This window comes from Apus apus, chromosome 16 (genome assembly GCF_020740795.1).
Source record: "Apus apus isolate bApuApu2 chromosome 16, bApuApu2.pri.cur, whole genome shotgun sequence".
Taxonomy (NCBI): Eukaryota; Metazoa; Chordata; class Aves; order Apodiformes; family Apodidae; genus Apus; species Apus apus.
The window spans coordinates 12855746-12868230 of record NC_067297.1 but is presented as its reverse complement, the minus strand read 5'-3'; the positions used below and the strand labels follow the sequence as shown (position 1 = coordinate 12868230).

Here is a 12485-nt window from a genome sequence, read left to right as displayed (position 1 = left end):
GGGAAAGGGAGACTGCAGTTCCTGGGTGTGTTTGAACATGCTCCTGCCCTGCAGTGAGGCTTGTTGTGCCTGTCTGCTAGTCTGCGCAGCCTATGCCAGGCACTCTTTTGGGGTTTTTCAAGTTATTTTATGCAAGAGGTATGTGAGAAATACCACTTGTTCTCCAAAATTCGCTTCTGGAACAGCCTTCCTGTGTTCCTCGCACGGAAACGGTTCTGCATGAAGTAGCGTGGTGGGATGCTGACCTGTCCTGTTTTCATGCATCTTGGTTTGGTGCACTGAAATGGCTTTGATAAGCTCGTTCCTTTCGTGGATAATCTTTTAAGTGAAGTCCACTCTTACCTGTGTAAAATGACTCCTTTAAATGTTTGTATTATGAAAGAAATATTTGCTATTTCTTTGCTTCCTACCATTCAGGTCTTTTAAATGTAGTTATCCTCACCATCTTACTGGGTCTGGCAATACTTTTGAAGCTTGTTCACTGGTCAGTTCTTGAAAATAGGCTCTTCAGTGCATCTTTGGATGATGACCAACGATGACCACCATTGGCAGCATTGAAATTCCTACCAGGAAAAATACAAGATAACATATGTTTTTTGCATATACCCTTGCAGCTGGGAGTTCTGCTTGATTTCTGGTGCTCTGACTTCTTTTGATTTCAGCTCCTTCTGTGGGTTTGGTGGCTGTCTACTAATTACTCACCTCTCAGAAAAATAGATTGCACTTTTTTGCAGAGTTGCATTCAGTCATTCCATCCATCTGATATTTTTGCTCACTTCATTACTGAATCACTTCACCATGTGTCCCTGCAAGGTCAGTGCAGTTAAATATTACACGTTAGGAAACAACTTGATGGAAAAGCTGCTGGAGCGGAGCAGGGTCGTGGGTAGTCCAGGGAATGTTTCTTGGGGAGAGGAACATAATGTGTAAGGGGTGAGGAGCAGTGTGTTTGTGTTGGAATGAGCTGAGGTTACTTGCAGAAAGGAGGTTGGCAGAGGTGTGTTGTCATTCCCTAGAGCTTTCTCAGTGCTTTCTTGGATACTAGATGGCCAGAAGACCTCCAAAGTACAGACAATGGGGGGAAAGGTTGGATAATTTTTTTCCCCACCTCCTGCCTTACCTTGTTTGCTCTTCTGAACATGCGGTTGGTTGTTCTGATGAACAGGCAGAAATTCTTGAAAACAGTCACAGTGAAGGTGCTTTAGTTTTAGCTAAGCAGGTGAGTTTCTCATGACTGTTTTGCAAGACTTCTTTCACAACCTTGCTGACCTGATAAATTTCATTGGTTTGTCAGGAACTATTAATTGTACTGGCTAAACATGGAAAACCTTTTACATTTCTGGTGTTGAAGTCTGAGCTCTGGATTTGAACTGACAAAGATCTCTGCATGTTTTTCAGACTTGCTACCACTTGCTTTGAACCATTTTTTATTTGTATGCACTATCTGCACAGGATTTGGATAAGTGTCCACATAACATTTTTTGAAAGATACTTTTAATATTGCTACTAAAACATAATTTGTAGCAGCATCTGAGCTAGTTTTAACCAAACTTCTAGAGCTTATTAGAGTAATTTGTTTAAGATAAAATAGGGTAGAGGAGAAGCTAGGCAAGTAAAAAATTGGTACTTTAAATGCAAAGCTGTGGATAGAAGATGGTAGGTTATGGAAGAGCTGCTACTGTGACGAAAATCTTCATCCTCCCACCTCTTCTGTATCTGCTTTTCAGGATACTATTCCTGGGTTTTACCTGGTTTCTGAAGAGGGAAATTCTTCATATTGAAACTACTGTATAATGTATCTACTTGGGAATAACTCTCAGCTATAAAGAAATGAAAGATGAACTGCACAAGTGGCTTAAGGGAGCACCACATTATTTCAGGGGCTCTTAACAAGTATTGTGGCAGGATGTGGGAAGCCTTGAATATCTTACAACTTGGAATTAATTTTCATATACATTTTAAAACCTCTTGAATGGAGTTGAAGTTAATTTGCAGTCAGGCATGCCAGCTCTGTGGCTCAGGCAGTGGGATGAGCTGAGGGTTTCTGGTAGCATGGCCTTTGGCAACAAAGACAATCCCTCTATGCAATTATTTCTCCTGCTTTAACAGGGATAATAACTTCTGGCCTTCTTCAGAGTGTTGTATAATAATGAGAGATTTTCCTACTGTAGGAAGCCATAAACTTCATCCTGTGAAAATGATCTGTGTTGCCATTGGTAATTTTTATGTAGGAGCATTGTAAGAAGGAGCAGTGATTCCAAGTCCAGTAGAAGCGTGGTTGAGATGCTGCTGCAAAGTAAATTTTAGTAGTGATATGAAAAAAAAACCACCAAGTCTTTTATTGCACTTGAATGCATAACAGAGAAGATGGCAGAAGATACTGGTACTTTTGGCAGTGTGCATAAAAAATATCGAGGTGTTTTCCAAGCCTCCTTCAGTCAGAAATTGTCACAGTGGGAGTCTGTGTGTACACTCATGCCTAAGTACACTTACATGCTAGGATCAAACTGCAAGAATTTAGGGTTAAAAATGTGTGTGATATTTATCTGCGTTATTGGCCTGAAGCTGTAGTGCACATCACTGTTGGGCTGTTTGGTCAGGGAAGGGTTAGTGGAGCTTTCAAGAGAGTGGGGTTAAGTTAAATGTGGTAGGCAGTTATTGTATAAAGGAGAGACCTTTATAGTGACCTGTACAGAAGCTCAATTAGGTAAAAAAGATCATGTCACTATATATATTCTAGTGAGTTTGAATATTTTAGAATTAGTATTTTAATCTTTCTAGCAAACCAAACTGGAGGAAAGCAAGTGCTTGCCCAGAGTAGCAGCACATCAGGGCTGGTTAGTGGAGCACAGTGGGGCTGCTGTCCTTTTGAGACTTGCTTTTGCTGCCTAGTATTGTGCTTTCAGACACCAGCTACATTTTTGTCTGTTTTCTCCACTTACCTGATCTTTCAGCCTTTATACACAGTCGGGCAGGTCTGTGTGCTCGTGGCCTTAGAGCCCAGCACAGTGACATGTCCCCAAGCTGCAGCAGGTCCTTGCAGCAGAGCGGTCAATCACCTGGGTGCACGGGGCTGCAGCATAACCCTTCCACTCCAGGATTCTCCCTCAGCCCTGCTTTTCAGCTTTGTTCACTAGGGCAGAAAAACATGACCAGAAACCCCATCACTTCTCAAGATGTGCTGCAGACAGGCACAGCCTTGCCCGCCAAGTTCCCATGTAGTACACACCCCATTTATAAAGCTGGAACCCATTAGGTAGTAAGTGGTAACTACCTTGTCAGAAGACAAAAAAGGAACCACAACAAATAAAACCAGAACAAAGAAGGAACAGTTGCAGGGAGCAGATTCAGGAGCAGGTTGATAGTTTGCTTTGACAGCTTGTCTTGTAGCACTATTGTCAGCAAACCTAGCCTAGATCTTGACAAGCTGTGGTATTGGAGGGTCATGCACATTGTCACGGGGAGAAGGGGAGTTGCAAACTGCAGACTGGTGGTTGCACAATGTCTAAAAGCAACAGAGGGAAACAGGCAAAGCATCTTCATTTTCTTAGGGTCTTGCTTTCCAGTTGCATGCTTTGTGTTCAGAAAGGAAGACTTGCTGTCAGTGGCTTTTTGTGCTTACTTAGGTTCCCTCAGAAGTAAAAAAAGAAAATTGTTTAGTGCGGCCTGTTTTGAAGCAGAACAGAGCAGGAGTCCTCAAGGAGGGACTTGTTGATACTGGTTTGTTGTTGGAGACTGGTATTGCTGTAGCAACAGATGTGGTTTCACTGGTGTGAAAGTTTCATGTTGTTAAGTTTGTTCCTTTTTTTGGAATTTCATACCTTATTTACTACTTTTTCAAGGAATTAAGAATTTTGTGGCACTGTTGAGAAGCTCACAGAATGGTGGTGATCCAGAAAAGCCTCCCTGAGGGGAGACAAAATACTTGATTTTAGCACAAGATCCTGATTTCAGCAAAAATTTGCTGCTCAAGCAGCCTCAGTTTTCTCAGCTGTCACCTCTGTCCTGTGTGTCCCCACAGCTCTTCAGCAGACATGCAGTGTATGTACTTTACACTGACTGTGCTGTGAGCAATTTCCAGAAGAGTAGCATGGTGAGGTTAGCCAGGTATAAGGCCAAATAATTTTTTGGATGGTGGAAATAAAAATGGCTTGTAACACCTTCGAAAAGTATATTTCAGGAAAAACTAAATTGTATGAAAACAAGAAATTTGATATTTTAAACTGGTCTGTTTGACAAAAGATGAAATACTGCTTTTTTTCTGTGTAGTATCTGTTACATTGTCAAACTAGGGAAGATGAACTGTCTAATTGTGGTTGTTTATAGCCTTTCCTGCAAAACCAAACTACACAAAAGCAAGGTAAGATACTCAGCTATTTGCAAGATAAATACATTTTTTTAGAAGGGAGGGGGGGAGTATATTTACAGTAAGTTTGAGATAGAGTGAAATCTTCAAGTGCAGATGGTGACTTTATGAGGTGCATGCTCTGTATGTGTGGTTAAATATTCTTATTTTTCATCCTAGTTTCCACTGGCTCACTTGCTCAGCAGTATGCCCACCCTAATGCTACCCTGCATCCGCATCCTCCGCATCCTCAGCCTTCTGCCACACCAACTGGCCAGCAGCAAAGCCAACATGCTGGAAGCCACCCTGCTCCTAGCCCTGTGCAGGTAACACACCTCAAGGGACTGAATGTCTTTAAATTGTATTTCATGCTGGAAGGTTTTACATCAATTAGTCTGATGATTGACATCAGTATATCGACTTCTTTGAGAAGAAAAGTGGTAAGATGGAGCAGTTGCCCACACGACCTGCATGTGTCAGATCACATGCAGGAGCTGTCTAGATGCCTCTGTTTTCTGGAAGGAAGTAGAGCCATGGAACTTGATTATTCTCTGCTTGCAAGTGGCTAAGACTCACAGGTTGTAGGCTCATGACATAGTTGGTCGGATAAACTAGCAGGGAAATTTGTGGCTGTCCCTTTTCTTCAGTAAGGAAATACTGGAGTCCAACATTCATTTCTCTTCACAGGGGATGAGGGGCAGCTTGTTTCTGTGTTATGATTAAATAAGGATCATAATTTTATCAGAGCTTTACTATGAGTGGAATTACAACTGAGAATGGCAGATAAATGCTGAGAAGCCTTTGATTGTAATTTTGTCAAAGACAAGCAGCTGAAAACAAGAGGCCTGGTGATAGTGCTGCTGCCTTAGTTACCCACTGGTAGTGACTTGGAGCTGCTAAGTGCAACTCTGAAGTATATCCAGCCCTACGCTTCAGGGTCTCCTTGGTATCTTCTGCCAGTCTAGGTTCCATTTTCCAGGCTCCTGCTCAGGTGATTTTCTAGTGCCTGGAGAAGATGAATCTGGTGGAATTTAAATGAATTCCTTTAGACCATGTGTGGTGGTCCTTAGATTTGCCACTTAAAAAGCTTCACAGTCAGGAGTAGTTTCGCATCCTTCTCTGATGATAGTTGACAGAGTGAACGTGTCCTATTCTGGACTGTAACCTAAGTGATCTTCTTTCTTTTCTTGCAGCATCACCAGCACCAGGCTGCTCAGGCACTCCACCTGGCAAACCCTCAGCAGCAGTCGGCCATTTACCACGCAGGTCTAGCTCCAACCCCACCTTCCATGACGCCAGGCTCCAACACGCAGTCTCCACAAAATAGTTTTCCTACAGCACAACAAACAGTCTTCACCATTCATCCCTCCCATGTTCAACCTGCATATACCAATCCGCCACACATGGCCCATGTCCCCCAGGTAAACACAGTTTAACAACCTTCAAGACTAAATGTCTTAATGCCACAAAGTTAGGACAGTCGGGCCTGCTGAAGTGATTTTCATTCTGTCACCTCTCAGCACAAGACTACCTGGTGTGTTATTTAGGTTTCTGTCTGTACATTGCCTTTATTTAGAATTTTACAAGATATTTGGACCCCAGCTTCCAACACCCAGTGCATCTACAACTGTAGTTTAATGAAGACATCTTAAGGTGGCACTGCTACTGAAAGAAATTGAGCTCTCTTCCCAGTCCCCTGCTCCCATCCTTGTCCCGCCCCACCATTCTGCTCACAGAACTGTTTGGCCATGCAGCAAACCAGACTGGGGAGATGATTCAGCTGAAGTGTGCCCCCCCTGCCCCCATTTTAGGCTATTTCTCAGTAAAATCAGTTCACTACTCAGGTTCACTGCATGATCACAGGAAGAGCTGGCATACAGAAACGGAGGGGAGAGCTGAGTGGAGGAAGGCTGAATTGCTGCTTTTGGTGGCAGTTTTAGGCTCTGCATTGTAGTCAAATTTATACAAGTACACCCAATAAAGGATATTACACAGGATTTCTAGGGAGTAGCAAGGCACTGCAATGGGAGATGGGTGAGATTTGGGTCAGATGACTGCAAGACAATCCTTGCTGAAAGAAACCTGTGTGCGTGTGTGTGTGTATGTGTCTGGTTCTAAACAAACTGCTTATGCAGGAGATCCCTAATGATTGTTGAGCAACAAGAGTCCTTGCTTCAGGATCAGAAACCCGCTTCTCTTAACTACTCTCTTGTGGTCAACTCACTGAAAAAAAAAAAAAAAGAATTTTGGGAAGGGGAGCACGTGATTGATTAATTAAGAGCTCTGCGTAAAGCAGCGTTACAAAGATTTTTCTGATGTTTACTAAATCTGGTGGATTTAGTGTGCTTTGTCAAGGAATGGACAATTAATCAGTAATTGGCCTGTACAGTTTGTTCCTGGTGTCTGGCTTCCACCTTCTTATACAGGATAGGGATAGTTTGGGATACCATGACTAACTGTAATTACAGAGGTTAGTCTAATAGCTGTCCAGTCCCTTGCAGAATTGTGATAAAATCTTTGCTTTGCTCCCTGGGACAGTCGGTTAAGCCAATTAATTACTAGTTCTTTAGAAATCGTTTTACTGATGTTTTTTAGCTTCTTAATTCCATTTAGGCTTTTAATTTCTCTGCTTTTGTACTGTGGGAAGATAAGGAGAGGATGTCCAAACTTCACACCTGCTGTGGCATCTTGCCATGTACCCCCCAGGCTCTGCTTTCTGCCAGAAACAAGGTCTTTGCTCTGGTGTGATGGCACTGGTGTGGGGCTGCAGAGCTTCTCGGGGTGACCTGCACACAGCCCTTCCAAAGGGTCTTGCAGGAAGCCCCTGGGTTAGTGGCATGTTCAGTGCTGTGCCTCAGAACATCAAACAAGTTTGTTTCAAGGGCAGCTTCAAGGTCAAATTGGACAGGAGAGGTGCTGTGCCCAGCCGTGCCTGCACTGTGGGATGCCGCCATTGCCTTCCTTTCTGTGTGCCAAGCACTTAGTGAGCAAACCTGGCTACAAGAAATCAGATGCAACTTTCAGTCAGAACTGACCACTCAGTCAGGATTTTTTTAGCAATCACAGGCAGAACCTGCCTTACCCCTGATTTTTGACTCGCCCAGTCTCCTCTGCTGTAATTTTTCTAGGATGGAAACTACAGTCTCTAATCCGTGATATTTACACCAAACTAACTGACTTCTCCAAATGTACTAGTTCCCTCAGAAACCTCTAATGAAGGAAGAACTACAGTTCTGTAAGACATTTTAAATGCATGTTTACTCCATTGCGGGGAGACTCATCACTGGATTTAATAGTTTCTTAGCGGCCTCATTTCCAACTTATGAACACAATTCCGAACTACCACGTAGCAGGAATTTCAGTTAGGCTAACACAGGGGATCAGTTGAATTTCCCTTTAGGTTATCAGATGAATCTGGAGCTGTTAGATATCTCACTTGAGAAGCAGTACTTGGTATTCCATTACAGAGTACTGTCAGCTGCCAATTTGCAGAGTGTTTGAGCCGCAGTGGCAATTTTTTATCCAATGTGTGTATTGAATCCAGCTGCTACATGAATAGCTGCTTTAGGATGATGGCTGCTGTAACAGCATGTTTGTCAAAGCAGAAATGGTGCTGATCCTGAGAGGTATTTCTGTTTCACAGCCTTATCTTCTAAGCCTTTTTTTAGAGCAAGAGTGAGATTTGAATTGCAGTTCCTTCCTTGAAAGGCTTCTTGAGTGCTACTAATACAGTGCAAGTCTGATAAAGAGTTTGAGGAATGTCTGTGATGAGTTTCAAGTAACCCTTTTGTCTTGAAGAAATAAAATTGTAGCCACTACCTGCTATCTGTCTCTGTTAATGGGATATGGTAGAAGGACAAAGCAAACCTTAGATACAAATGTCTTGTTTTGTTGTTTTGTTTTTTCTTTCAAGAGAAACCCACTGAGAGCTCTAAGAGTTCCTTAATGTTTTGTGCTGTTAAGAAACTAGTGTTTACTAGCTTTTTAAATGAGAAAATTGATGACCTCTTGAGTTGTGAACTGCTCTGAGCTAAAGAAGCCAACTGACAAGTTACTGAACTTGTTTGCCAGAAGGTGATCAGCCATCGTAGGGACTAAGCTCCTTTTTCCGCTGGGACTTAACTGTGATTGCTTAGATTACACAAGGACCTGAACTGTGATGAGCTTAACTGGAAGCAGAACAAAGCTGACCTCACAGTGTGGGGGAATGAAATCCCTCCTCTTGGGAGGGCTCCGATGAGCAGCGATGGGCACGGGTCACCGGAGAGAGCGGTTTGTAGGGCAGGGAGCCATGGAAGGGTGTGGGGTTGTGTAAGGAGCATCTGGGGAAGGGATGCCAGGCTCCCAGCGTGTGCCCAGCTCCTCTCTGTACCCCGTGCACTCTGCATAGGAGGTGCTTTGACCCAGGTTACTAACAGTGGTGTTTTAAAGATTTGTTGCTGAGGTGTTTTTTGTTTTTTTTTTTAATTATCCCACCATTTAACACTGGCAGTTTCTCCCTGTCCAAATGGCTGAAACTGAGCGTGTGACTCAGAGCCAGCAGTAAGGATTTGAGCCCTTTTTTCTTTTTGTTTTTCTTTTTTTTTTTAGTTATTATTTTTATGTTAAGATCTCTGACTTAATCCCTGCAGCTAATCTAGTTAAAATGGAGTAAATCTCTGGATTTACTGGTACAGCTGGAGAAAACTTTTGCCAGTCATGTGGCCAGGAGTGGTGCCTCCTTGTGACCGTTAATACTAAAGAGCTCTTTGTTTCAGGCTCATGTACAGTCAGGAATGGTTCCTTCTCACCCAACTGCCCATGCTCCAATGATGCTAATGACGACACAGCCACCTGGTGGTCCCCAAGCCGCCATCGCTCAAAGTGCACTACAGCCCATTCCAGTCTCGACAACAACACATTTCCCCTATATGACGCACCCTTCAGGTGAGGAGTGTGTGCCCGGGAGACCTGCACCTTAACTGAGCCAGGTCGGAGTAGTGAGGAGAACTGTTATGAACCAGATTTGGGGAAAAAAAGGAAAAAAGAAAAGAACAAAAAATAATAATGAGAACTGAGCCAAATGTATCGATGTCCTTGCAGAGCACAGGCTGCCCAGGGCCAGCCCCACAGCCAGCCTGGCTGAGCCTGTGAGATGTAGCTAATTTAGCAGAGATTTTGCTTCTCTGGAGCTGAAGCAGAGAAGTGGAGAACTCTGCAAACACTGTGGGACTGTGTTCTTCCAGGTTTTGCCATGGTTTTGCCGTGGGGGATGGAGTGTGTGTAGCCTGTTTATGATGATCTGGGGGGTTGTTACCTTGACGGCGATTGGTCTCGAGGGTAGGAGTGAAAATGTTGCCTGGGGGAGCCCTGCTGGCTGTTGCTGTTAGACTTCTAATGGCTGAAGTAAAGTGACAATTGAAGTCTAACCTTTAATTGAGAGTAACATTCTGCAGCTTTACTTTTTGGCAAAAGTAGGTGCTGGATGACTTCTTTCAGCTTTGCATTTAACCTTATCTAGGTTTCTTTATTGTTGCTTGTTTCCAAGCAGCCTCTAAACTTACGTAGTGAATTAGATACCTGATTTTGTTTCTTGGGGAATGTGTGAGCAGAACAAGGCTGCTTTCTGAGGGCTTAGGCAGGGGAAAATCAAACAAACATCCCAAGGACATCTTGATATGCAGGGTTTTGTTTTGTTCATTTTAAAAAAAGAAAAGAAAAGAATAAAAAAGTTCAGCTCAGTAGTTGTCCTGTGACCACTTTACTAGCAAACTGTTGTGTGGCTTGCCAATTTATTATTTACATTTGAACTTTTTTTTTACAGTACAAGCCCACCACCAACAGCAGTTGTAAGGCTCATCTGGAATAACTGAAAGGCTGGATACCTTTTGTAGGCCAAATACCCTCCTTCTACTGCTTCTGCCAACTGGAAGCACAGAAAACTAGAATTTCATTTTATTTTGTTTAAAAAAAAAAAATTGATTTCTTGTAACATCCACTAGGAATGCTAACAGTTCATCTTGCAGTGGGAGAGATTCGGACTGAGTAGAGGCATTTAGGAACTTGTGGGCTATTCCATAATTCCATGCACTGTATCTGAGTCCTGCAAGTGCCCCAACTCTGCTTGCTGAAAACTGGAAGTTATTTATTTTTTAATGACCCTTCAAAGTTATGAACTCATCAGCTAGCAAAAGAAGTAACAAGAGTGATTCTTGCTGCTATTATCACTAAAAATCAAGACTTGGAGATCCCTTTTACTTCTAACTAAACTTGAAACAGGTTCAGTAAAAAAAAAAAATTCTAATCGTCAAACTGATGAATTATTATTTATAAATCACGTTTGATGAGATAATCACTATCGTGAGACAGTGATGTAACTTTTAAGTTAAGAAAACTTTTACTTTGTAGATAATATAAAATAAAAACTTAAAAAAAAATTAAAAAATAAAAAAAGTTTTAAAAACTGACCCACTTAGTGTATGTGTCTTTAATGTGTTCTCTAGCTCTCCACCCCAGTTGGAGGGAGTGTTTCATGTGGTGTCAGGTAAGCTTTGCCCTGGGTCTGTGTCCTGTGGCTGCCAGGTCCATCTGTTGGACATCAGAGGTTTCCAGATCAGAAATTGGATTCAGGTTTTTAACCTTTTCTTGTGTTCAGGTGGATTCCTTAGAGCCTTCTGCTGTCCTGGCTGCTGTCACCCAAGGTGCCACAAGTGGGCCTTGAGGTGATAAGACTACAAAGAGGTGGTGCTGCTGGAGGAGGAAAGGCAGTGATGGGGGTGAGTCTTCCTGAGGAAAAGGAGTGGGAAAAGGTGGGGAGAAGGGTAGGAGAGGGCTTGGCTGGTGTATCGTTCAGTAAGGAGCAGGGTAGTGATGGCTGTGTGTGAAGTGCTGTTGTGTTCCTGACCCTCTGCACCCTGCCCTGGCTGACCAGAAGGTGATGCTGCTTGGACTGGATTCTACTGGACAAGTAAACTGTTGCGTGTACAGCCTTGCAGGGACAGCCCTTCCGTTGCAACTTGGTGGAAAACATGCAAGGAAATGTGTGGAATCCACGTGTGGGTGGGCAGCAGGGCCATCAGCCCCTCCCAGCCATGGTGACATGGGGCAGGACTCCTTGAACAAATCTTCTGAGGACCAGCTTGTCCCACAGGCTGGCAGCTTTTCACTTCTAAGGGAGGGTTCCTGTCTTTCAGCATCCAGTGTCTGTTAAAATACCATCCAGGTACCTAGAGAGAATCAGACTAAAGACTAGAAGTGAGAAACAAGTTCTAAAAACAGTTTATTAAGAGCAGATTTATTTTTTTTTTATATTATGGTAAAATTGCATTATTCAAGAATAAGTTACTTGTACAGTACATACAGAAACAATATATAGAAAAACCTACTATACAAGAATTCTTCTGTGCAGGTGAAAAGTAGAACTCAGAAATCAAAGTACTTTTCATCCAACAAACTGTTGGTGTTAATCATCCTGCTAAAGGCTGAGTTAGAGAATGCACAGCTGCCTCCCCCACCCAGGAGCTGCTGCCCAAGGTTGGGTCTGTTCCCATCCCTCAAGCTTCAATTAACATCTGAAATACTCAAACCTGTTAGTCAAGATTTCAAGGTTTTATTTGATATACTTGTTAGAGTGAAACTGCCCTGGCTGGCAGCAGTGTTCTGTGGCCTGGAGACTTCAGAGATGAGGAGCTTTGGCCTCACCCCAGACCTGGGCAACTTCCTCAGAGCTTTGCCCCAAAATAGTTTTGATGCCAAAACCATCGGTGAGGCACTGGGGGTGTCAGTGTTTGGTAACCTGCTGGTGCTGTTCCTCAGGGCTGGGATGCAGGAGGGAGGGATGGACAAAGGGATCAAATAATGCTTCATGTCAGGAACTTCAGAACCCAGGAGGACACGCAAAGGCCACCGACTGGGAGGGTCCGTCAGCAAAAAGCTGGAGGTGAGGGAAGGATGGTCTGACTGGACTCAGGCCTCAAGTTGTGCACTAAGGGAGCGAAGGCACTGCCTGTTTTGTGTCTTTATTGCCAAAAAGCATCTGTCCTGAGTAGCTGGCTGAGGTGGGGCTTCTCTCCCCACCCGCCTGTCCTTGGAGAAGCTCTGTCAGTGGTCACCAGGCAAAGGCACCTAGTGTGGATGCTGGTTGGGTCATGGCTTTGCTACC

At 43.4% G+C, this 12485-nt stretch overlaps 1 protein-coding gene across 16 annotated transcripts in view; it reads left to right on the top strand.

The window, feature by feature from the left end:
* Nucleotides 1–10791, top strand: part of ATXN2 (ataxin 2) — a 52502-nt gene extending 41711 nt beyond the window's left edge. For 11 of the 16 annotated variants that reach the window (XM_051634390.1, XM_051634381.1, XM_051634379.1 and 8 more), the window contains 3 exons: nt 4526–4671; nt 5539–5766; nt 9103–10791. In XM_051634390.1, coding sequence (XP_051490350.1) covers nt 4526–4671; nt 5539–5766; nt 9103–9306 — 578 coding nt within the window. In that variant the 3' untranslated portion in view covers nt 9307–10791. The remainder of the gene's footprint in view (nt 1–4525; nt 4672–5538; nt 5767–9102) is intronic. The other 5 variants (XM_051634386.1, XM_051634382.1, XM_051634380.1 and 2 more) reach the window with 1 other exon arrangement.
* The last annotated feature ends 1694 nt before the right edge of the window (nt 10792–12485 follow it).